Genomic DNA, 27721 nt, shown 5'->3' on the forward strand with positions numbered 1-27721 from the left:
ACTACGGACAGCGTACAGAAAAGGATTGCACTGCGGTTTATAAAAGCTGATTTCTTAATGATGGATGGAAAGATTAATGTAGTACAGTAGTCTTATTTCTAAAAAGTTAGCTTATTTGTTTTTTACGATCCGATGTTTTGTCTATTTGCCTCTTCAAATAATTCTGTTTTCTTGTGCTGGAATGTTGAACTCCAGGATTGTAGTCTACATCACAATTCCCTGGTATTTTTTTTTCTTTTTTTTTTTTTTGAGACGCCAGAGTTAATTTAGGGGGGACTTGGTGGTGTGAGTTATGGTATTTCAGAAGCTAATGAAAGTGACATAGATATGCTTTTGTCAATGCACGAGTAAAACTAGCAATAAGAAGAAATAGGAACTCTAATGATAGTGATAGTCAATTTAATAAGCCTTTGTCAATGACTAAAAGTGAAGCCGACAGTAAGAAGAGAGAGTAAGATTCTGATAAAAGTGGCAGTGACAGAGAACACGCTGTCAAAGATTAACGGTAAAGAAGACTGTAAGAAAAGAAGAAGTTGACAGATTGAATGAATAATGTACTTGCAAAAACATTATTGGATCATAGAAAATAGTGATGTTTTTGTGAAAACTAATGTGATATTTTGTGTGCGATTCATGTTGTGTATAGCATTTACCTTTAGAAAAAAATCTTTAGAAAAAAATCTTTATACATTGAGAAAACAATACTGGGGCATAATGACAAAAATATAGTCTCGTGTTATGATACAGAATTCATAATTGTTTGTAATTTAGTACAAAATTCAGTGTTAAAGTTTATTGGATTGAAGATTGGTGATATTACTTAGTTTAGTTGGTTTAGGTAAATATTATGTTGTGACAATTTTGGGCAAAGGGAAATAGAGGGCAAAGTACAGTACTTCATGTATGAAAGTTAGTGATAGGGTTAGGAATTAAAGTAATATTCAAGATAAAACTTTGAATGTGTGTCTTTAACTAAGAAGAATAAAAACAGAAGTGTGTTTTTTTCTGGTTCATAATAACCGCACAGTCTCATTACAACGCAAGATAGCAAATAGGCAGATATAGAGAGATTCAGATCAAAGTTATTAAATGAAGATAACCCTGAAAGCATAACAGACTACGGCCACCAAAGAGTAATATTAATAAGTAAAAATAAAGTGAAAAGACCATTTGATAAAATGAAAATGGGAAAGGCAGCAAGACCTGATGGTATACCAGTCAATGGGTGAAAATGTTTGTAAAGTGAAGGGATAGATATACCGTGAATCTGGACATTTAAAATCTATCACCAAGAATGATTACCTGGAAGGTGGATGAACAGCCTCTTGGTCCCAAAGTATTAATGAAAAGGGGATTTCCCAGACTGCTCTACTTATGTGGGATAAAACCGATATCACACACTGTAGATTTATGAGAAAATTATACAAGAAAGAATAAAAAGGGAAACTGCAATAAATGAGGATTGATTTGGAAAAAAAAAAACACAAGGTACAAAGGCAGGAAGTATAGACAAAGAGAGGGAAGGGTTTCTCCAAAACTATGTTACAGTGATACATGATACGTATCGAGACGTAACCACACACATAAGAAACTGTTGGTATTAAGAGAAATGTGTAAGGTGAGAATTGGTCAGCACCAAGGATCATCTTTGACCTTACGATAGACCTTATAACATCAGATGTAGAGGTGGTGTCTGCTGCTGATATGATTTTGGTTCGACTGACTGGAGAAAGAATAGAGGTGGAAGTAGAAAAAAAGAAAGTAATAGATACTTGAAGATAATCAGGAATAAAGTTGAATATCTATGGACGGGAGGGGAAGGAAGACCAGGTACAGTGGATATGGTCTCGGATAACATCAAAGGAGTGAAAGAAATACGGATTTGAAATTCAACTACAGAATACAGAATGCTTGTATCAATTGTATGTAGTCAAGGGAATCTTGAGATGAGAGGATCAGCGTAAATATTCAAAGGAAATCTTTATAAAAGTGTAATCAAATTGGCAATGGTTTACAAGATGTGGGGGAAAAGGTAAATCTAGAAAACAAAAATGGAAGTAGCAGAAATAAAAATGTTGAGATAAATGTGCATAACCATGAGGTGATAGAATCAGAAATTATTTTAATCATAGTAGTAGGGTATTGGAGAAGGATCAACAAAGGAGACTGGTCTGTAAAAGGATCATGACAGAGGTGGAATGGAAGAGGAGAATTAAAAAGCCATGGTTCAGATGGTAAATTAACATGACAAACGATATGCACACAAAGGACTAGGAGAGCAAGATACACAGTATACAAGAAGGTGGATAGGGCAGTTAGGAACCAACAACTGAACACAAAGAAGGATTTAATCTGACTGTACGCTATCTTAAAGGATATTCTGAAGCTCTACATTTTCCAGGGACTTTTAACTTTGTGTTTTTAACTATTTTCTTTTATGGAAAAGTTTAAATGCAATCCCTTTTCAAAGGAAATTTGCAAGACTATGTTTTTCTAGAATAGGTTTCAATCAAAACCATTTTATAAGGAAAGATTTAAAATGAGGTCATATGTATAAAAGGCCAATAGGAAACAGTAACCCCTTATAGAAAATGGTAAAAGCTTCAGATAAAAAAGAAACATAATTTGTAGTTCTTGTAAAGACATATCTTTGAGCTAATGCAGGTGGAATGATCCCCCAGCTGTCATGGCAAGGAGCAAAACTATTAGCTAAGTATTGTTTAGTTGGTGAAGTGCGAGATGTAGAAGATAGAAGGGAATGGAAAGTGGAACTGTACAGGGAGGGACTGAATGAACTTGAACATTGAAGGTAGGTACGAAGTTACATGTTGCAATTGACTATTCATCACTTTATGATGAGTTTAAACTAAATTAGGAGTCAAAGAAGCAAAGGTGGTGGCCAACAAGTGAAAGAGAAAAGTGCAGTAGAAGGAAAGGCATGAGAATGAAAGTTGGAGAAAAAACAATAAAAATGAGAGAGAACCCCAAGAGAGAATAGAAAGAGAGAAGAGCGTGATACAAAACACTCTTACACCAGTAACAGAGAGTATGGATAGCAAAGAGCAACAGGGGGATATAGAAGAACGCAGTAGGCTGTACCAGAGTGAATCCTCACTATCAGTTCAGTTATACGATAAGCAAACTGATTGATATAGGGACACGAGGTACCCCTATACATAAGAACGAACGGTACACTAATATATCAACTCAGGACACCAAATATATTTGCAGTGGAGAATAATAGATGAACTGTGTAGTGCAAGAATTAGTAAATTGATGTGGTCATTGTGTGCACTGTGACAAAGGCAATCAGTGGGAAAACACATGACTGGGAGTCAGAAAACAATAGAAATAGAAAGCCTGTTTTTATTTCGTTTGGTCTGCCTCAAATCAATAAAAGGATGTGCAAGAAGTACCAGAAGGTGTGAACAAGTAATTAATGGGGGAGTTAAGGGAGTATGATGAACTAAATAAGAATATGTGACAGAAAATAAAGAGAGTTGAAAGAGAGATGCCAGAGTTGGGAGGAAATTTACAGAATTACTACAAGTACGGCAGCAAACTAAGAAACTAAAGTAGATACACAAAGTAACCATCATGAAATTGAGAAGATGTGGGTAAAATAAGAGAGGATTCTACTGTGGAACCTATATAGGGCACGGGCTAGGAGGGTTCTAAGTGCACCCACTTCCCCACATCTTAAATGAACCAATATAGAAGACCTAATATGTCTAGAACATGAAAATCAATTTTAACATGAAAAATACTAAAGTGCAATATGAGTTTTGTATGTGACCCACTTTATCAAATTCCCAAGGGGTCTCACTAGCGCAGGTTTGACTGTATATCATTAAGGGAAAGGAACAAAAGCAAGGCGATAGAGTAAGAAAAACAGTATAGGGGATTACGAAAGAAAAGGAGTATTTCGAGCAGCTTTTTGGGACGAAGTGAAATATGGATGTCCATAATGAAGCCATAATGTATGGAGTAAAGAATGAAGGGTGCTATTATAGTATGCTATCTACCGTCGAATTTCTACTATAGTATGGTATCTACCACAAAGTATGTTATCTACCGTCAATGTTAATCCTCCTGTTTGATGAGGATTATCAAACAGATTACTTACCACTAGTATGTTATCCTCATTGGACTTTAATGATAGTTTAATAATATTTATTGGCAGGACAACATGGATGCACAATTATAAACAGTTTGTAGGTTCGGTTAGGTTGGGTTAGGTTAAGTTAGATTAGGACATGGGTGCATAATTATAAGCAGTTTGTAAGTTAGGTTAGGTTGGGTTAGGTTAAGTTGGGTTGAGTTAGGTAAGGTTAGGTTAGGTTAGGTTATCAAGTCGGTATTGATCCTCCTTATCAGAGGCGGATTAGCAAGTAGACCGTATCCCTAGGGACTGATGGTGGGTATCATACTATAGTCAGAGAGGGGTGGTAGATAGCAAAATCGGCGGTAGATAGCATACTATAATAGCACCGAATGAAGAGGAGGAATTAAATAAAAATGTACAAAGAATAAAGGAATTTGAGAAACTTTGTATGGACCTATTTCTGAGACACATGTACTGCTGAAGGAAAAACTACTGAAGAAAGCAATTAGTGATGCACTGGACAACATCCACAGCAGTCAAAAGGGAGGGAGGTAGAAGACCAAAACGGAGGAACTGGGGCATATTTTGAAAAGCTTAAAAGACAAGAATAGATATAGAGATAATAATAGAATCCAAGAGAGATTAGAAAGAGAAAAGAGCGTGATACAAAACATACTTACACCAGTAACAGAGAAAGTATGGATAGCAAAGAGCAACAGGGGGATATAGAAGAACGCAGTAGGCTGTACCAGAGTGAATCCTCACAATCAGTTCAGTTATACGTTAAGTAAACTGATTGATATAGGGACACGAGGTACACCTATATAGAAGAATGAACGATACACTAATATATCAACTCAGGACACCAAATATATTTGTAGTGGAGAATAATAGATGAGCTGTGTAGTGTAAAAATTAGTAAATTGCTGTGGTCATTGTGTGCACTGTGACATAGGCAATCAGTGGAAAAACACATGACTGGGATTCAGAAAACAATAGAAATAGAAGGCCTGTTTTTATTTCGTTTGGTCTGCCTCAAATCAATAAAAGGATGTGCAAGAAGTACCAGAAGGTGTGAACAAGTAATTAATGGGGGAGTTAAGGGAGTATGAAGAACTAAATAAGAATATGTGACAGAAAATAAAAAGAGTTGAAAGAGAGATGCCAGAGTTGGAAGGAAATTCTGTAATTACAGTACTACAAGTATGGCAGCAGACTAAGAAACTAAAGTAGATACACAAAGTGACCATCATGAAATTGAGATGTGGGTAAAATAGGAGAGGATTCTACTGTGGAACCTATATAGGGCACGGGCTAGGAGGGTTCTAAGTGCACCCACTTCCCCACATCTTAAATGAACCAATATAGAAGACCTAATATGTCTAGAACATGAAAATCAATTTTAACATGAAAAATACTAAAGTGCAATATGAGTTTTGTATGTGACCCACTTTATCAAATTCCCAAGGGGTCTCACTAGCGCAGGTTTGACTGTATATCATTAAGGGAAAGGAACAAAAGCAAGGCGATAGAGTAAGAAAAACAGTATAGGGGATTACGAAAGAAAAGGAGTATTTCGAGCAGCTTTTTGGGACGAAGTGAAATATGGATGTCCATAATGAAGCCATAATGTATGGAGTAAAGAATGAAGGGTGCTATTATAGTATGCTATCTACCGTCGAATTTCTACTATAGTATGGTATCTACCACAAAGTATGTTATCTACCGTCAATGTTAATCCTCCTGTTTGATGAGGATTATCAAACAGATTACTTACCACTAGTATGTTATCCTCATTGGACTTTAATGATAGTTTAATAATATTTATTGGCAGGACAACATGGATGCACAATTATAAACAGTTTGTAGGTTCGGTTAGGTTGGGTTAGGTTAAGTTAGATTAGGACATGGGTGCATAATTATAAGCAGTTTGTAAGTTAGGTTAGGTTGGGTTAGGTTAAGTTGGGTTGAGTTAGGTAAGGTTAGGTTAGGTTAGGTTATCAAGTCGGTATTGATCCTCCTTATCAGAGGCGGATTAGCAAGTAGACCGTATCCTTAGGGACTGATGGTGGGTATCATACTATAGTCAGAGAGGGGTGGTAGATAGCAAAATTGGCGGTAGATAGCAAAATTGGCGGTAGATAGCATACTATAATAGCACCGAATGAAGAGGAGGAATTAAATAAAAATGTACAAAGAATAAAGGAATGAGAAACTTTATATGGACCTATTTCTGAAAGAGACACATGTACTGCTGAAGGAAAAACTACTGAAGAAAGCAATTAGTAATGCATTGGACAACATCCACAGCAGTCAAAAGGGAGGGAGGTAGAAGACCAAAATGGAGGAACTGGGGCATATTTTGAAAAGCTTAAAAGACAAGAATAGATATAGAGATAGTAATAAAATGATCAAGAATAGTGTATTGGAAAATACATGAAGGAAAGCCTGGATATATTGATAAATGAAATAAGAGGAAATAATTGTTACATAAACCTTAGGATTGGAACAGAAAGGAGATGCTGTTAGTAAATAAAGAAAAAGAAAGTGACAGATACAATGATTAAACTCTTAACCCTTTAACCCCCATGATATTTGGAACTTTCCAACCCTTAACCTCCAGGGATTATTTTTATTCAGGCACATTTTGCAGTATATTTTTTTTTCAAATTGCTCGAACAGCCTTAATTTTCGTCATAGAGAGTTCAAGTTGGTTTCATTCTCTTGGAAAAGGCCTGAAGTTTCTCAAAAAATTATAAAAAATTACAAAAAAAATGTAAATAGCAGTTTTTTACAAGGACGTACCGGTACGTCCATGGGGGTAAAGGGATGAGTTTTGTGAAACGTACCAGTACGTCCTTTGGGGGTAAAAGGGTTAAAAACTGATACTGAGTAAAATCAAAAGAAGTAATTAAAGAAAAGACAAGTAAACACCAGTACAGTGGAATGGATGGAAAATCAAAAGCAGAGCATCGGATTACACTCAACGCAGTTGTAGATTATGATAAGTACTCGAGGGCCCCAATATATGTACAGTTTGGAGATACGTACAAGTGCTTTGATAAACTTGATTGTACAGTACTAAAGAGCTAGGGAATAGGAAATATGGTAGGGTGGAAAGGGGCCTCAATAGTATGTGAAATAAACATGATAGGGAGAACACTGGTGGACACAAGACGACAAAACAGAGGAAATAGATTTAGGGGTGAACGTAGTTTTTAGGGACAGGGCGATATCTTTCTTAATACTCGCCAAATTGTTTTTCATTATGGGGAAGATGTTCTTTACTATGATCCAATATACCCTAATATGATGTTATTTTATCATTTTGAATAATATCATAATTTACCTTTACCACGGCAATATCATCCCAGTCTAAGAATCGTTCGTTTTTACAATTTAATACTGTCCCATCAATCTACATTTTTACTTTCTGTCAAGTTTGTTGTTTTTAGGGACATGTTATTTATAGTGACATTTGATACTGATATGGTGATTATCATGAATTGTTAGGTTAGGGAATGTTCGTTACAATGCGTCATCCCCTGAAGCCACGGCCAAGTTACTCGATCGTAAAATTTCCCCCAAGCATTGTTTCCTGCTTGACTATAATAACACCCGTTTCGTGGCGCTCTGTTCACCTTATCAGCTGGTGGCGCAAGATGGAACAGTTATCGATGTTCGGACTTATGTTTTCGCTAATCCCAACAATCTTCCTTTTTAACCTCTTGTTAAGATGTTAGTTTGTTGGGACACGTCCTGATATTATGTCGAATACCAATTTGTTATACAGTATATACAACCAAAGGTCAGGTTAGCCAACATCTAGTTAAGATGTTTTGGTAGATAAAGCCAGTGTCAAACAAACCACCCGAACTAACCCTTCGTTTCTGTGCGCTTGTAGGCCTACTTTTGCTGGCCGCGTGATTTCAAAATTTTAAATCTCCCCCCTCGACCCGAGACTGACCTACACACGAGGTCGACCCTTTCCAATGCTAAACACCGTAATGGACAGACGTGTTCCATATAGTTTCCCTTTGAGCGATGGTGTTGAGTTTATTACTCATATAGATCAGCTTGATACTTTGAAGACAATAAGGTTTTTAGACCTACGGGACTTTACTCGAGTTACCCAGTAATTTTTTCATTTTTTATTTCGAAAAGGGCTCTTAAGTGACTTTAGGGGTCCCTGTGAAGACGCAAGAACCGGAGGATTTAGACTTCACCAATTACAAATATTAAGGTAATCCTGAGTAACTTTTTTTATTAATACAATGTGGTTAAGATATAATTTAGAGTGCAGCCCATAACTTTTTTTTGTGTAGGAGAGAGACTTACGAAGGGCTAGGGCTTGTGACCTGGGACCTACTAGGTTCGGTTAAGTTGGGTTTGTAGGGTTTGTATGTTAGCGACAGTGATTGGGGGGTAACACCCCCAAGTAAGGTCACGAGGAAGGTAAGGACACGGCTTGTAGGTCAGGTTAAGAAGGGAATTTTGGGTTAGTTGTCCATTTTTCTAGCACGTTTCCGACTTTCATGCGCAGAGTGGTCCTATTATGTAGATTGTTGGGACAAGCATTTACAATTTTAGTGAATTTAATATTATTTCATTCTGTGATCATTCCCTTGAAAAAGAGCCGATTTTGGAAATTTTTTACTAGATGTTCGGCCGGTCCAAGACCTGTCCCCATAAACTACAGAGGCTCCGAAAGGAAAGATAAAAACAAGTAGAGTAGAATCTCGGCTTACTAGTAACTCGGTACAGTATACTGTACAAGCATCTCAGTATTCAAGCAGGAAAATTCAAATTGGTTTACAAGCACTGTACATTTGTGGGCTAAGATTTCCTTCCATATTCACCTTTTTCATGTTAGGGGTTATAACTTGTTCACTACATACCATAACAAACCTTTAAAAACGAGTGTATATATGTATTTATGGACTTGTGGAATGGATCGAGTGTATTTCCTTTATTCCTAAAGGGGAAAATTGATTTAGAATACGGGCATTTTAGTCTGTGAGCTTTATCGTGGAACAAACTAAGCTTGTAAACTGAGGTATGTAAGGTGGAAAACACGTCAGAAAAGGCTAACACTTATAAAGGGGTTGAAATTGAAGCACTTGTATACACACAGTGTTCCCCAGCAGCAGAAAGGAAGACAGAGTAGCAATAGACAACTGCCATAGCATGGAAATCTTGAAAAAGTTTACATTTAGCACCAAACCAGAAATACTGAAATGTTAACATTTAGGAGTAAGGAGGAGGATAAGCCAGTAAATGAAGAAAAGTTAAAAAAGGGGGACATCAGAGGAATAATAGAATGTGAATATTTGTGTGCATGTAATAAAGAGGATCATAACTGAACATTCAAAAAAGGAAATAATAAGTGGAATACTTGGAGGTATGAAATAATGAAGTATGGTAACATAGCAAACATATGGGATATGGCCCTGGAGATACTGTACAAACCAAAATGTATTAAACAGTATTAATCCCAACCATATTATCCAATGTAAAAATGTAGGAAAGAATAAGAGTGAGAAAAAATAGAAGTAGGTATATGGAGAGACTAAAACAGGATTAAATATAAGTAGATTATTCTATCACAACACTGCAATAACATAAGAGATTGTAGCATATCAAATAGGAAAAACCTTTAAAGAATGTTGGGGTGAAAATGTGATAAAAATGCAGACCACGTCAAAAGTATGAAATAAAGGTGCAAGAAGTGAAATGGTATCTGAAACTTAACCCTTTTACCCCCCAAAAAGGACGTACTGTACTGGTAGGTTTCACAAGACTCATCCCTTTACCCCCATGGACGTACCGGTACGTCCTTGCAAAAAACTGCTATTTACATTTTTTTTGCATATTTTTTATAAATTTGGAGAAACTTCAGGCATTTTCCAAGAGAATGAGACCAACCTGACCTCTCTATGACGAAAATTAAAGCTGTTAGAGCAATCTAAAAAAAAAAATATACTGCAAAAGGTGCTTGAAAAAAAAATAACCCCTAGGGATTAAATGTTTGAAAATTTCCAATAAGCCTGCGGGTTAAGGGTTGGAAAGTTCCAAATAGCCTGGGAGTAAAAGGGTTAAATAGGACATAAAGGATAAAATAGGAATGGAAATAGAAAAGATGATTACTATAAAATGGAATATGACAAAGTTAAGATTCAATTGAAGGTAAGGGCAGAATGGGGATACATAAGAGGGATTTAGAACATGGGAGGTTATCATAACCATGAAGACTAGGTTTACCACACGACTTTAAGAGTTCTTCTCTATGAACAAGCTGCAAGTTATATGGGACGGAGATGGAAAAACAGAGTGCACGCATTCTTGTATAAGGTAACAGGAGGCTAACTGAAAAAAAATTCAGTACCAAAAACTTGAGATAATCCAATTAACGAAGGGGCTTGGTATTATAATAAGTGTAATTGAGATAAGGAAAGTAATTAGGAGGAAGGAAATGCCATCAAGTTAGGCTGCAGCTGGGAATGATGCTCTGTCCGTAGATATCAATATTTCACACTTGCTCAAGCAGTATGTCCACCAGGAAACAGTGAGAGTACCAATACACTATTAAAAGGGTTGGGTTATGAAAAAGACAAGAAGTTACTGGGATGACCAAATAAGGTATTATAATACAGTACTGTAAAATTGTAAAATAAAACACAATCTATAGTGAAGACAGTGGCAGGGTTATCAGAGATATTCTGAGGCAAGGGTTTTCTATCAAGGATCAGCACCGAGTCTTTTGCTGTTCATTATGATAATGAAGAAATCTATTTTAGAATGCAAATATAGCACCTGTCAATTAACCCTTTTACCCCCAAAGGACATACTGGTACATTTCACAAAAGCCATCCCTATACCCCCATGGACGTACCGGTACGTCCTTGCGAAAAAGTGCTATAAAAAAAAATTTTTTCATATTTGATAAATTTTTTAGAAAATTCAGGCATTTTCCAAGAGAATGAGACCAACCTGACCTCTCTATGACAAAAATTAAGGCTGTTAGAGCAATTTAAAAAAATATATACTGCAAAATGTGCTAGGAAAAAAATAACCCCCTGGGGGTTAAGGGTTGGAAATTTCCAAATAGCCTGGGGGTTAAAGGGTTAATATACGCAGATAACCTTGAGTTAACTACAGAATGAGATGTAAAACTTTTGGTAACATTAAAAAAATACTGTAAGAGAAGAATGGAAGGAGAGGATTGGAAATAGTGATAAGAAAAACAAAATTCATGGTGACTGAGAAGGAAGCAAAGGAATGTTTAGCCCCCAAATTTGCAATATGAGAGCAAAATACAAGATGTAGGGCGAATTAAGTACTTGGTGATAAAAGTAATCGCTGATGTCGCTACAGTTCTTGTCACCAAAATGTATTGACAGAGAAAATTGGGTGGGCAGGAAGGTAGAACATCTTGTTGTAGTATTGGAGACAATGAATAGAAGAGTAGCAAACATCAAGATCAAAACAATCTCAGTCAAAAGGCTGATGTACTTTTCCTCAGTACACTCGCCAAATTCAAGTGAACCAGATGAAGAAAAGTAATATAAAGACATAGGTTGAAATTAAGAGGAGCCAATAGGCTGGGGGGGTGCCACTAGGAGATCTCAAAAGGCAGCAAAGGAATTAAGAATATGTATATAAAAAAAATTAATATCAGTGATATTTTCCTGATGACATTACATAGCTATTGTTATTTTTAATTTTGCCACCCATTTACGTTTCCAATATTTTGTCTTTTTATCCAGGAATGTTGAGGGGATCTGATAAAAAGGGGGGCTTATGTAGTACTTCCAGAATTAAGACCCCATTGTTCATTGGTGTAGGTCAAGTGAAGTGTGCCCTGGTAATTGGGATGTTTTGGAAATTTTACAGGGAGGACTACAGTATATATCCTATTTCTTAGACACGTTGCCTATTGACCTTATTTGGATGGGACCGTGATTGACGATGCTAAAGTACACAATTCAACTTCATAATCCTCCACTGACAGAAACTAATGTGATTATAATTAATATAGGGATATATATTTGTATTTCTAGTGGTTTTCAAAAGTGAAAAATGTATCTTGAGAGAAAACGAGGCCGATTGGTTGGATCACCAAGTACACGACAGAAGAAATTACTCGTAAAATGTAAAATAGGATAAACAATCAGAGTGAAGTTAAAAGTGGAAATAAAATGAAGGATGTACAGACCTTCATTACTGTTTTGATGCGAGTGAAGTGAATAGTTTATGTTTGGGGTAATATCTATCTGTGAATAAAGATTCTCACACTAAGTGAAAAACAATATTGTGGTATATGATTAATGTGTTTTGGTTTATTTTGGTTGTGTTTGTTTACATATAATTGTGTATTAGCTTTAGGAAAAATCTTGAGACTCTATTTAAGATATTGAATTTAGTTGGTACCCCATTGTTTAAGATTAGTGATAATGTTAGGGGTTAGATAAACATTACAAAGTATAATGGAGTTATCATTACAAGCAAATGTATGTGATTATGTATGTTTTTAGGTTACAGATAAAGTACTGTAGAAGTGAGTTTTATTCTGGTGCATATTGCCCCAAAATCTCATGACATAATTGCCACCCAACACGGGGCATTACTCATTAAGGGATTATTCTTTGGGGCACTACTGCCAGGGACTATCAAGTCATTTGCACCAGAAAGGATAGTGAGTGAAATAAGATTTGCTGAGGACAAAGTGTAAAGTAAATAGAACAGTATGGAAGAACAATTGAAGACTTGGAGAGAACTGTAAAGGAAATAATGTGAGAATGAATGGCTGAGGAAAGAAAATGGAGAACTTAGGAAGCCGATGAAAGGAATAGACATTAAAATGCAAGGTCATCTGAAAATAGCAGAGACAATGGAAGAATGTCTGGAAGGATGAAAAGATGGGGAGTAGAAGGTGCAGGAAAGGAGAAAATGAGAGTACAAAAAAAGAAAAGTGCTAAGAAGACCAAGGTGATGCTGAAGTACTAAGTAAAATGAAAAAGTCTATATACAACCATGAGTGATAGTGAATGCGTCTTGATTAGGGAAGTGCCAGAGAGCAAAACATAAGTTGAATGGAGTGAGAGATAACTGTTGAGATTTTCTGTGTAGGAAAATTTTTGTAGAGAGAAGAGGGAGAAAATACAGTTTTGAACACATGAAAAGAGCATTTTTCTTTTTTTTTAAGGAAATTTGAATATTCTTCATGGGACAATCATGATTGAGAGTAATCAGAGAGAAAAATAAAAGCTGGTGTACAGTATAGAAACAACAATGAGTTTGAAGAAGCGAAGATGGGTAAAACATGACAGTGGAGACGTATGACCATAGGCTGGAGATTATAACAAGGAAGAAGTTTGGGGATCAGAATATAATTTAATATAAGGCATTGGTGAGGTTCTGTGCCACTGCACATGAGTGTGTGCGAGCTCTTAAGTACAAATAAAACAAAGAGGAAAATAAGACAGACAAACGGAAGATTGAAATGGGATGAGGTGTTTGAAATACTGTTGAGAGCATGACTTTGAAAATAGGGTAAATATAATGAATGGAAGTAGTGTGCAAGTTGGAAAGGAAGCAGGAGAGGAGTGTCTCTAGGTAGGAGGGGTTTTAGATGTTATAGAATGGGTCACAGGTAAAATAAATATATGAGGTCACTAAGTGCCTATTATGGTTGTGGAGAGAAAGGGCATCATATTAACAAGTGTATGAAACCAAGACATTAAATAAATGTGAAACGTGTAATAGTCTAGGCTGCATAGGAAGATAATGCGAGTTTTACTGTGTGAATGGGATGTGTGGAAATTGGGTTAAGAGAACAAATTAGAATGAACGAGTGATGTACAGCAAGAGTGTTACACTTACAGCATTTGTATGTTTCCTGCGAGATAGCAAGACTTCTGATGAGGTGTTGATTGACATCATGAAAGAAAAAGCAAGTATACAAAGGGTAAGTGAAGTGTCTGAATATAGAAAAATTTAGTGATTCGATTGAGATAACAAGTGACTTGAGTGGATTTGGAATACATGATGAAGGTGGAGAGACGGATGAATTTCAAGTTGAGCTTAGGATGGAGGATCAGAGGGAACTAAATGAAAGCCCAGGTTGTGACAAAGACGAACTTGACAGTATAAGAGCGTATAAAAGACTTAATTAAAAGTGCATGTACTGTATCAGAGCATAAATGGGTGTTATGCAAAGCTATATGAGTGACGAGTGTGAATATTAAGACAGAATTATGGGATGACAATGTGAGGCAAATCTAGCAAGGATTGTATCAGTCGTAGTTTTTAATGTTTTGCAAGGTTTAAATTTTACGTATCTTTGACTCCCTTTGGCCTGTTATTATTATTATCATTAATACTTGCTAAGCTACAACCCTAGATGGAAAAGCGGGATACTAAAAGCCCAGGGGCCCCAACAGGGAAACTAGCCCAGTGAGGAAAGGAAACAAGGAAGAATGAAATATTTTAAGAACAGCGACAACATGAAAATAAATATTTCCTATATAATATAAACTATAAAAACAAAACAAGAGGAAGAGAAAGTAAATGAAATAGTGTGCCCAAGTATACTCTCAACCAAGAGAATTCTAACCCAAGACAGTGGAAGAGTATGGTACAGAGACTATGGCACTGCCCAAGACTAGAGCAAAATGATTTGATTTTGGAGTGCCCTTCTCCTAGAAGAGCTGCTTACCATAGCTAAAAGTCACTTCTACCCTTACCAAGAGGAAAGTAGCCACTGCAAAATTACAGTCCAGTAGTTAACCCCTTGGGGGAAGAAGAATTGTTTGGTAATCTTAAGTGTTGGCAGGTGTGAGGACAGAGGAGAATCTGTAATGAATAGGCCACATTATTCGGTGTATGTGTAGGTAAAGGGAAAGTAAATTGTAACCAGAGAGAAGGACCCAGTATAGTACTGTCTGGCCGGTCATAGGACCCCATTACACTCTAGCGGTAGTATCTCAACTTGTTGGCTAGTGCCCCCGCCCACCTACTACCTCTCACAATTCTGTCTTCTTTTGTAAGTACTGTGAATGAAAAGGATGGTGCCCTATATATCTTCCCTTCCACTACCCAATTGTTTTTAAACACCAGACCTGGTGGTGTCCTGGTAATTGAAAAGCTGTAGACTGTAAGATAGAAAGATTGTCAAAGTGTTTAACAGAGTTAGGATGGAAGAAGTCTAATTACAGTAATAGTGAGGATGATAAGTATTTATCAACTGTTATAAGTAAAACCGAAGGTATGAATAGGAAGGCGAGTTGAAATGAAAATGACAGTTTTTTTTTTTGGCGAAGAAAATATTACGATTTGTTTGGGTGACTGTTGTGTATAGTATTGGCCAGTTGAATGAAACTATCAGGAGGGAAACAATATTGTGAAATATCCTCATTCACCAATGGAATGAGACTTTCTATAAGGGAAGTAAACAACCCTACGATATTACTGTAAGATGAAAATATAGTATTGTGTTATATGTTATGGTTGTTTCAGTCCAAAGTGTTAGTGTCTTCCCATGGTATATTTATATTCAAATGTGAGGTGGTTTTTGTTTGTGGATAAGCAAGACATTTAGTGGTATGTTTACGGAAAAGAGGATTGGTGAAATTAACCCTTTTACCACCAAAGGACGTACTGGTACGTTTAAAAAAACTCATCCCTTTACCCCCATGGACGTACCGGTACGTCCTTGCAAAAAAATGCTATATTTTTTTTTTCATATTTTTGATAATTTTTTTAGAAAATTCAGGCATTTTCAAAGAGAATGAGACCAACCTGACCTCTCTATGACAAAAATTAAGGCTGTTAGAGCAACTTAAAAAAAATATACTGCAAAATGTGCTGGGGAAAAAATAACCCCTTGGGGGTTAAGGGTTGGAAATTTCCAAAGAGCCTGGGGGTAAAAGGGTTAATAAAGGTTAGGTATGGTAAATATCATGGCTTTTTCTAGTTTTGACAGGGTAAAACACAGTTTTCAATGGAGCATATGCAAGTATTTGCCGGCATAGATTTATTGCAAAAATAGAGGGATAGTTCCAGCCTTAGGTTAGTATTCTAAGTAAAACTGTGAATAAAGTATAAGTAGAAGTATGTTAGATTTTGGTACATAGTAACCCAGAAATGTCCAAAAGAATGTGACTAATGCTTTCGATAAATTAGTTTTGGCTGACAGGAGAGAGAAGAAATCCAGATTGCTGGACAAAAATGTAAAAGGATTAATTAGAAAGTAGAGACAAGTGTTTTTCCGGTCAAGAAAAATTTAAGTTCTTTTAGAGGAGAGGATGGTTAGGAGAGAGACTCAAAAGAATGGTATCAACACCCGTCTCCTAGAAAGAATGAAAATGGGAATATAGGTATACAAAAATGTGAAAAATATAGTAAGAAAATCAATTGCAATACAATACATAAAGAAAAAACTACCCAAAATTAACCAGTGAGCAGCTGACATTAGCAACCAACAGTATATTAAATATGTACCAGGTGTTTATGAAAAACTATGTAAGCTTAAAGGTAGGAACTGGAATTACAAGTGAGACCAGAGTTACAATTCAAATAGAGTATTATGGAATGAGTGATTGTAAGCTACAAAAAAAAAATAAAGACTCAAGAACTGAAAAATGAATGTGAAAAAGAAAGGACAAAATCATAATACAAGGAGTTGATGTTATAGCAGAACAGGATATGGAGCCCAAAGTAAATGGGATTTCCTCTTGGGAATTGAAACAAAGGAGTCAAAGGGCTTATAAGACTACAGTATAAAAGATATAGATAAAGGCTGGAATAAATCAATGAAAAGGGTAGAAAATGAAACTGAAAACAGTACGAATTTCTTACAGGAAACAAAGAAGTCACAGTAATTTATAAGGAAAATGATCTAGGTCTAAGAGGTATGAATATGAACACTGAAGCATATCTAAAAGAGGAGAAAGATAATATAAGATGGCAGAAGTCTACAGGGATCATTAGGAAATAAAATGATGGCCTTTTGGAAGCAAGGTAGAAGGGTGTATGTACAAGTGTTAGAGAGAAGCCACACGACCAATATAACTGAAGAGGAAACAAACAGCACAAGAATATAAAGTCACTTGAGAGAATGAAATCAGAGAGATATAAAAACAGGCACTGAACATGAAACACAGCAGACATATTTCCCCTTAACTCACCACTAATTGCAACAGAAAACCAAATTTTTGCAGTTTGTTCAGTATACGAAAAGTTCAACAAAATCTTTTCGGTGGAACAAAATCTTTTTTTAAGGGTTGAACTTTTAGGATTTCACGACCAGACGAACAACGTACAGCAACACTTCACATGAAGTTCTCAAGACATATTTGGTGTTCTAAGCTAAGTTTTCCAGGCAACCCTTAACTAGCATTATTTGTGCTATGCAACTGGTATAGGAACTGTGTATGATATGGCATGTCCAGGTATGGGATTCTAAGGCTAGGATGTCTGTGCAGTATGTATGACATTTGTTACTAGGTGAATATTTCCCTATAAAGACTTTCTTTAGGCCTATACTAATATTCAACCATTTCTTGTCAGGGTCATCATGGTAGATAACAAATTTTGTAATACGAACCTGACAGAGGAAGCACTAACCACACTGGGTGATAAAGGTTGTGAGGGCATAGCAAAAGTAATTCTTTAATGTGAATTCAGTATTGTCGTGAAACCGAGTGATTGTCACAGAGAATGCGAGAATATTCTTTTTTTCATGAGTAAAACTAAACAGCTCAACCGACATTGTTCTTCAAGCAGTGATAGTTCTTACTCTTTGCTACAGAATATCATTCTCATATAAGGACTAACGTTTGTTCTGTGGAACAAATAAAAAATATGGCATGAAGAAAAAACTATTTGACTCAACTCCTGTATTGACAGTACTATTATTTAGGTTTGTGATGACATTAAGTATGACTGAGCAGACATGGTGAAAGAAAGCACTTGGGATTAGGAGTTTTATTTTACTCTGTAATAAACAACTTTATTATGGAAGTATGTATATACAGAAAGTGTGGGGGGGAGGAGTAGGAGTTAACCCATTTTCTGGGCTCGACCTGTCTCTCTCTGTGAAATGCTCCTTATAGCATCATTTCTGAGGCATAAATACTGCTAAATATACCAGAGAAAAAAGATGCATGGAATGCTAGGAATATACCCAGCTTTCTCACTCTAATAGAGTGTCGGTATAGTAACTGGGGCACGTTAGAACCACGACCATAGGTCTCTCACCAGTTAGACCTCTCCTTCTTCAACATCACCCGGAACTACGAGGTGCCGTTCTACATCCGACTACTGCCTTCTACTACGACTAACCTCCCCCCACCCCTATCCTTCCCAACGCTCCCTCTGACATTTCTTCCTAGCACCAACGAGGTTCAAACATGTTGTTTTATAGCTCTGTATTAACACTTTTACTTGAAAGATTAAACAAGTATAAGTAAAAGAGTTCTTCGTTTTGGATTGTCTTGATTAGTCAAGAAGTTATGATGACTTGAAGAAGCACAAAGTTAAAATATGGCAAAATAGAGAATTTTTCCTTCTGTTACTTCACTATGTTCCAATCTGACTATTCTTGGGTGTAAGTATGTTATAAGGAGCCTTTGTTCAACAAATAACACTGGTTTTATTTCTGTTGCAATTAGAGGTGAGTCCAGGTGTTCTTTTACTGGCCTAACACTGAGTACATCTTGAATAGTGAGTAAAAGACATAGAAATACACCACCAGGACCAGGATATGGCAATGTCAGGAGGGAGAGATTGATACAAGGGGAGGAAAGTTCTAGTGTTAAGGAAGGTCAAGTAGACGTAGCCTTAAGAAGTGTTATGAATCCTGGAAAGTAGAACAAAGAAGAATTATTGTAGATTAGCATTATATGCATGTTTCAGGTGTGGTGAAAAAAACACCTTATAAGCTAGTGAAAGAGGAGGAGGAGTGCGGTCAAATATTATCGGTGTAGTAAACGAAGTATATAAAAAGTGGACGTTGGTGTAATCTTACGTGTGAATTGTGGTAATGGTGGTTAGGATAGGTATCACGCAAAGAGCATGTGCCAAATTTACTGAATGTGGTGCAGATGGGCATGTTACAGATGTATGTAAGAGGGAGTGACTAGGTAACATAGGATATTTGAGACGATTAGTAACAGTTCCCCTAGGTGAATCCTCCTGTGTGTGTTTGGAGTGAATGTGATGCATGTGTGAAATTGATGTGAATTGGTATCGAATGAGTTGATAGGATTGATACTGGTTAGGTATGCACATGAGTTAAGGAATGTACTTGAATTCAAGGCATGTATAGGTGAAGTGAATATGATAGGCATTTTCAATATACCACTACTAAATTTACAAACAAAGTAAGGGGACAATATCATATTTGCAAGGCTGATGATGGAGGAGGATAATTTGTGTGTGGTCGAGGAAAAGAATTAGAAAAATATTTTGTACATCCAAGAGCTGAATATGACGAAATTAACAATGAATGGTAATACTTGTGGGGAACTTTATTTGAATGAAGATATCGAGTGAGTACCAAGGTGTGGAAAGGAGTGCCGTTGGTAGATTGAGAATGTGTAAAGAGAGGCGAGGTTACTAATGCAAGGGATGTGCCAATAAGGCACTGCAAAGACCCTATGGTACTGCTTACAGCTAACAGTGATAGCTCCAATAGGAGGGGGAAGGCCATCAACCAAGTAGAGGGAAAGGAGATGATATTTTGCTTAGCGAAATGATTGAGGGAAATCAGAAATGGAGAAGTAATGATAAATAAGAGATGGATGTAAAAATGCCCTGCAAGAAATGCTCTCACAAAAGGTTTCCACAATAAGCTAAAGAAAGAAGTATACCGTAAGGAAAGAGAAAGATTATATCACCTAATTAAGTCGGTGGGAGATGCATTAGAAGCTTTTGAGATTAATGTTGGTGTCTATTAAATACAGAGATGTGTAGAAATAGAGGTCCATTGAACCTGGTGTTAACAGGAGGAGGAAAGGAAAAGCCTGGAGAGAACTGAACAAATTTAGTTGACTTACCTGAAGCTTTCAGGTATTTTCGTCTTTCATTATTTCATCTTCTTGAGTTTTTTGGCAGCTATGACAAATCTGGAAAAAAGTAAATAAATGAGCATTTTTATACATTTAGCTAAGCTAGATTTGGCCATTAAATACAAAAACAAATATGAGAGAGAGAGAGAGAGAGAGAGAGAGAGAGAGAGAGAGAGAGAGAGAGAGAGAGAGAGAGAGAGAGAGAGAGAGAGAGAGAGAGAGAGAGAGAGAATCAAAATATTTATGGAGGGTATTATTATTATTATTATTATTTCTATCATTACCATAATTATTGTTAATATTATCATTATTATTATTATTATTATTATTATTATTATTATTATTATTATTATTATCATCATCATCATACACATATACATATATATATGGATGATGATATTATTATTATTATTATTATTACTAAGCTACAAACCTAGTTGGAAAATCAGGATACTATAAGCCTGATTGTTCCAACAGGGAAAATATTCAATTGATAACAACATTAATAAATACTGTATATAAATAGAGACTGATTTTATGTCAGCCTCGAAACACTCTCGCAGCATTCTCTATCTTTCTCCCTCTTTCTCCATTCAATCTGAAAAAATGAAAACAAATTAGTAGTCTTATAACTTTCAGCCATAAGTAAATTGCAAATAATTAACTGGTAATGTTAATTAAACTAACCTGAATCCTCTATATGGGTTTACACCCGATTTATTTAGTTACGACCTGAATTAAAACATTGAAGGATTCTGGTTAACACTGTATGGTTACCAACTATCCCATCAAAGCTGGAGAGGAGCGACCGAGTGAACAACATAGCTTCACTTATTACTACTATTATAATTACAAGCTAGGCTATAACCTTAGGTGGAAAAGCAGGATGCTATAAACCCTAGGGCTCTAACGGGGAAGAACGGACCGGTGAGGAGATGAAACCAGGATATAAACAATCTACAAGAGAAGAATAAACCAACAAAATGAAATATCTCAAGAACAGTAACACCATTAAATTAGATCCTTCACATAAAAACTATAAAAATTTCAAATAACAAGAGGAAGAGAAATAAGACTTGCAGGGGAAGGAGGCGAATTAAATCAATGACCTGGGTTGTATAGGTAGGAAAAATCTTGAAGATTTATGGTTAGTTCCTATGGAAATACAAACCCTCACTTTTTATATGGGGAGTCTTCCTGAGGTGAGAGAAAGTCCCCTGTAACAGGCATTTGTCTGTTTAACCCTTAACCCAGATAACGAAAAATACTTCTCAAGATAACCAAGGCCTAGAAGTCAGTCCCAAGTGAAGGATTACATGATCGGAGTAACAGTTATATCAATTGTAATATGTTACAAACTTATTTTAAGAATTAAATGACGTATGAGAAAGGTCCCTTACCTACATAAATGTTTCTTCAATGCTACACGATACAGTACAGTACAGTAACTATGTGTAGATGCATGATGGGATGGGTGCTGATCATATGGCAGTAACTAGCATCAGAGTAGAGAGAGAACCAATGAGAGCATGGGAGAATGGTGGCGAGCTTACAGTTTGGCGGTGTGCAGATTTTAAAATTAGTCTCAGGCGAAAATCGTACTGTACCTCGTTTTGTATCAGGAAAATTTTTTTCGCAACAAGAGTCGGAAAAATCTTCGCATCTCGTTTAGCCTCATGAAATTTTCATATCAAGAGGTAACACTGTATCTGACAATTGAGGAGAAAAAACCTGAAAAGGATTGTGGTGAGCCCTGAAGGACCAGCAGTCAAAATAAGTTGGAGGAGGCAGGGAAGGTTTTGTCTCCACCGACCTCAAAACCTCTGGGGATACGATCTGTCAGGTATATCCCATAAGGAATTCTTACACCCAGGGAGTGAATAATAATGAGAGCCTGACCTCCTCCTCTGAGAGGGCTGATTTTTATAGAGTACCAATATCTACACAAGAAAAAGTGGATATGCATCGGCCACCTTTTCATCATAAAGTCCCCAAGGCCACAGCTCCTAAAACGAGGAAAATAATGTTTTCTGTGGCAAAACAGGACATAGATGTCATTGCTAATTTACTCTGTTTAGCAGGCATAAGTGTTTATCTGGCCTCCCAATCTGCACAACTTAAAGAGTGAAACGGTGGCATGTTGTCTACTCGTCTCCCACGTGGTCATGGCGATGCATTCTTTTGGCGCTTTACACTGTTTATGCATGTGAATGGTGGTGTGTTCAGTTAGCATGCGCTAGGAAGGCATGCGTGGTGATTTTTATTATTCTTTATGTATCTACGGCCCAAAATGTGCACCCATCTCTGGACAGAGGGAACTAGTCTGTAATTTGAAATGAGGAGAGGCCAGCACATGGAATGTCCATAATTCATCTGATAAATAAAAGGGAAGAGGTTTTCTTAGAAGAACTAATTATTTTCTCTCTAAGTAAATTTTAGTTTGAGGCTTTTCCATACTGGAAGTGCCAGACTCGATTCAAGCTCGTATTGTCAGGATGCCAGATAGCTCATAATCAATCAATCGAGCTCATAATGGCGAATAATAGAACCCCTCCAGCAACGCTGATTCTGCGACTGGAAAGAGAGGTTTACCTGCTACCACTCGAATAAGTGTTCAAGGTGGCGTCTTTGGTGAGATTTTCAACATTATTACCAGAGATAGTACCTGTAAATCTTAAAAATTCCCCCCCCCCCCCCCTTTGACAATATCCGGAAAAAAAACCTGGCCTCCCTGACTGAGCACCCTCATAAGAGATAGGGATCTATTAAGATTGTCAAAATCTGAAACTAAGAATACCTGCACTGTTTCATGATCTGGGTGGACAACAGCCAAAGCCAGAGGATAGAGTACCACTGTGTGTGATTTCGGGTTCACTGTATCCCATAAGCAATGCAATATCAATCCCATCAGTACTTCAAAAAGCACGACTTATTTTTAGATACAGGCATCTCTGAAAACTCCAAAAAGGATGGATCACTCGCACAGAGAAAAATAAAACAGCATAAAGCACAGCACAACAACAGTATAAAGCACAGTAAACACGTCTGACCACACAGACAGCCAGGATATAAGTAAAGCTCTGTCACCAACTCAGCCGCTCCTCTCCAGTGTGGGTTGGATAGTTGGTTACTATACAATCTTACCAGAATCCCACAACTTTTTAATTTTGGTCATGACTAAATAAATCAAGAGTAAACCAACAAATTATGAAGGTTTGTATTTACATAAAAACAACTGCAAAATACAGTATTATTGAAAGAAAGGTTAATGGAAGTTAAATACACTAATACAAAACTACATATTTCAAAAACAATTTGTATTTTTCCTAGCTAAACAAACCCGAGTTATTTAAAAAGGGTTATATTTCTAGTTCCGTTTTCTACGACTAGAAAATAATAAAAGGAACTGGGCTCTATTGCACCATGGTTGGTTACCATAGAAATCCCACTGCTGGGCGCCATGTGCGGCTGACGATACTCTTCACTCTATTCTAGTCAAAGACGTGTGGGGTGGTTGAGATGGGACCATGGCTGTAATAATTTGATAGTGGTGACAAGGCCACAAACTACTGGTCAAGATTTTTTGTGACAAGTACTACATCAGGATTGATGGCTCTGGTAGGATAACTACGCAGAACCGAAGAAACCTCCGTGCCTTCATCCCTCTATTAATTAACATTACAGTATCATAACTGGGCCCACCCTTACACAAAGGACTTTAGTTAACGCACCTCTAATTATCCCCTCACAGGTAAAACATCACCCTTGAGCGTGCCATCAACCAACCAAATGCCAATGAAGCTACCCCCATAGAGGTCCATGCGTTGGTACTACCCTTAGCCAGTGATTTGTCACCTGGGTGCAATGGGATTCTTACATTACCCTGCCCACCATCTGCCTCACGCACTTATTGCATAACCAGGAAACCATGTTGGCACGTGTGCAATGACTGGGTCAATGGGGTAACTAAGCTCGTAACTGCTATTAAAAGCTTTGGGGGAGATGAAGTTATGAAGTCCAAGCCAAGCTTCACTCTTGCTCATCTCTCACCTACTGCCCACGTAAATCATTAGGCAGGTATAGTGAACTATGTAAAATTAGTATTACGGTATCAGGGATCATACCAAATCCATTAATAGATATATCCAGCTCTCCATATTTTATGACTGGAGCGTGTATATCACGTGAGTACGGTTATCCATGCGCAGTACAGTATATATTTCAGGCCTGCAAACCAATGTTTTATATCCTCTTAATGATTCAAAGGATAACATCAAAATTATAACCTATCTTTATGTATACTTACTCATGACCTATGTATACCATTGTCTAATATCAAGTCAAATTAATCTATCATTAATCATATTTACTCTAGTGTCAGTTCTTAACTACCATTATGTTTTGCAGATACTACCACCAGCATTGTCAATAATCATGATTGAAAATTACATGGATTGCTCCGGCAAGAACCACAAAACTAGGGTGCACTGAACATGGGGAAGGGGGAAGGCACACTGGGGGAGGATATAGACCTGTAACCCCTGGCACAAGGTTAAGGAAATGGACACGGGGAGGAGAGGGGAGGGCTGGTACTTGAAAAGTGATTAGGGTCACACCAGGGACTGGGAGTCAAACATTTCAACTTAGGACTTACTTTTACCTTTACCTAACCAGACTTATCAGGCCCTGAATATCTTAAAACCATGGGTACCACCACAATCTCCACATCTGCTACACAGGGGTTACTGGGGGAGAGGCAGACTTGCCATCCAAACCCCTCAAAGCAGTCATAGAGGGCCTAACAGAAAAACCCAAGTTAGTCCGTCAATAACAAAGCAGAGTCACAAAAGCAATCTGTTCAGCTTCCTCAGGGAAGCAAAGAACACTTGGGGTCCCTAGCACATCCCCAACAAAGGCCTAGAGCACTTCTTCCCCTTCAGAGCATTTGCCTTTCATTGCACCGGAGGCCACAATTAACACACCGGCACAGGGGGATGCCTGCATAGACATGCAATGTCACTATCCTTTGCCTCTGCCATTCACGAGTGGCCTTTAAACATTTAGATCCTGTATAGTATTCTCTCTGCCTGAACCTGTATAAGGTATAGATCCTCCTCTGCCCCTTTTTCCACAAATTCTGACAATACCTTCTGCTTTTTATTTAGTTTGCAGTTCTATTACAAACACACATACGTACTGTAAACATATACAACAACAAAAATTATATATATACATACATATATATATATATATATATATATATATATATATATATATATATATATATATATATATATATATATATATATATATATATATATATAAAATACAAAATTCCCACACAGTATACAGTATATGTACTGCATATATACACATACAATATACCTATCTATATAGCTTATATATATATATATATATATATATATATATATATATATATATATATATATATACATACATACATAAACGAGAGAGAGAGAGAGAGAGAGAGAGAGAGAGAGAGAGAGAGAGAGAGAGAGAGAGAGAGAGAGAGAGACCTGGTATGGCCCTAACCTTACTTAAATAATCTGGGAAGTTTTCCAACTCTTTTTGGGAATAAAGCACATGACATATTTAGTAACCATTAAACGTTTTTCCTGATAATTAAAAACTACTATGTTACAATGAGTGTCTTGGCCTACCATTCGGTGTTACCCCCATTGGTTATGTTAGGTTAGGATAGTTATTCGGCCAAGAAAATACGTGCATGATGAAAGATTTGTAACTATGACTACTCAAATTAATTTCTGCTGTTGATATACTGATTTTAGAATGGAAACAATAAAGAAAATATATTTATTTAAGCTAAAATATTCCTTTGAAATGCCGAGTAGATCGCCAGAACGAACGTAAGTTGGTTCGGTTGATATTGGCGTAAATAATGAACAATAAGTCTATTAGGCCTACCTGTACGGATAACTAAACTGATAAAATTGATTTAGAAATGTAATTAAATACATTTAATCAAACTAATGATGATATTTCGTTGTCATATTAACGAAGGTAGACGTCGAAACCCGTGACTTGTCATACCACCACACCCTCCTCCCCTTCCCCGATTCATTAGGGTTGCCAGATACCGCCATTAACTGGAGCAAACAGAACAATTTGCGGTATTTAACCGGAATTGACTCATTTCCGCCTCTATAAAAAAGCATATTTGATGATATGGTAAAGTTATAGATAGGGACGAAGATATAATTACAAGGAATGTTTAGCCTTACCGCTTATATAACGTAAATGCTGACTTCCTTCCGGGGCTACAGTCAAATATTATCGTACATATGGCATGTGCCTGTTGCCACTTTTCCTTAATATCATTCACTAAACCTTCACTTACCATACGATATCATGTACATGTGGCAACGAGGTGGGTACGTGCTAAACAGCTGATTGTCATATGGAGACGAAGAATGGTTTCTCAAGTTATATCCACAACACAGATCGAATAACCAGACTAAGGCAGATATTTTCAATACACCTTAATATTGTAAGAGAATAAGAAAAAGTAAAATCACTTAAAAGTTTTGATCAAGCAGATACAGCTATTATAAAATTACAATTATTATTGTCATATGGATATGAGGAAATGTATAATAGTTTGGGTAATGGTGGAATGTTTTTGTCTGATCGCTAACAGCAAACCAACTTAGTATGAGATACACAATCCGTTTCACCATATTAAGGTATTCCCATTCAAAACAAAAAATCACGAGAGAGAGAGAGAGAGAGAGAGAGAGAGAGAGAGAGAGAGAGAGAGAGAGAGAGAGAGAGAGAGAGAGAGAGAGAGAGAGAGAGAGAGAGATTAAAAAGGGTTTATATAATTTCCAACTGGATTTATTTTTTTCTTTATGTCAACATGAGATTGTTATTTCTTACACCCTCCTCTTCACACTTCGTGCAATAAAAAAAACACTAAATAAACATTTGGTGTTTATTATTAGTCCGTGCCTTGTAAATACTTTAATAAACAAATCTTGTCACAAATATATTGCAAATTCAAGATTGATGTTAAAGTGTGTGGGGGAAATTTCAGAGCTTACGAGTTGATTAATGAGAGATACTTCGTTCATGAAGAACTTGAAGACTTTTTTGTTCTTTAAGAGATTCGATAATTTGCATTTGACAATAACCACCAGCTAAGCAATGTGATATGCAAAATACCTAAAGGTCTAAATACTATCAAGAAAGGCAGAGGCAAGGGACAGAGACACTGTCCTATCAAGCAGGACAATACCCTAGAGAGTGACCATATTACATATGATCAGCGCTCAAGGTAGGACCACAAAAGGGCCAGGCAATGGCTACTGATGACTCAACAGATACACCTACAGGCTCTCAAACCCCCCCCCCCCCCCACCACCACCATCCCCATCCTTAGCTCAAAAGAATGATGAGGTTACAGCAACCAAAGGAACAGTGACACTGCCCCATCAAGCAGAACAATGCCCAAGAAATTGACCATATTACTTGTGATCAACACCCAAGACCCTCTCTACCCAAGGAA

General features: G+C 36.8%; 1 protein-coding gene and 1 long non-coding RNA gene across 2 annotated transcripts in view; both read right to left on the bottom strand.

Annotated features, from left to right (window-relative positions):
- Positions 1-27721, bottom strand: part of LOC137637435 (uncharacterized) — a 175304-nt gene that overhangs the window by 55229 nt on the left and 92354 nt on the right. Inside the window, exon 3 of the long non-coding RNA XR_011043627.1 lies at positions 20164-20232. This is a non-coding gene — a long non-coding RNA (uncharacterized lncRNA). The remainder of the gene's footprint in view (positions 1-20163; positions 20233-27721) is intronic.
- LOC137637436 (uncharacterized) overlaps positions 20711-27721 on the bottom strand; it is a 31583-nt gene continuing 24572 nt past the window's right edge. Inside the window, exon 3 of the mRNA XM_068369634.1 lies at positions 20711-20773. Coding sequence (XP_068225735.1) covers positions 20711-20773 — 63 coding nt within the window. The remainder of the gene's footprint in view (positions 20774-27721) is intronic.

The sequence above is a fragment of the Palaemon carinicauda genome, unplaced genomic scaffold (assembly GCF_036898095.1).
Source record: "Palaemon carinicauda isolate YSFRI2023 unplaced genomic scaffold, ASM3689809v2 scaffold74, whole genome shotgun sequence".
Lineage (NCBI taxonomy): Eukaryota > Metazoa > Arthropoda > Malacostraca > Decapoda > Palaemonidae > Palaemon > Palaemon carinicauda.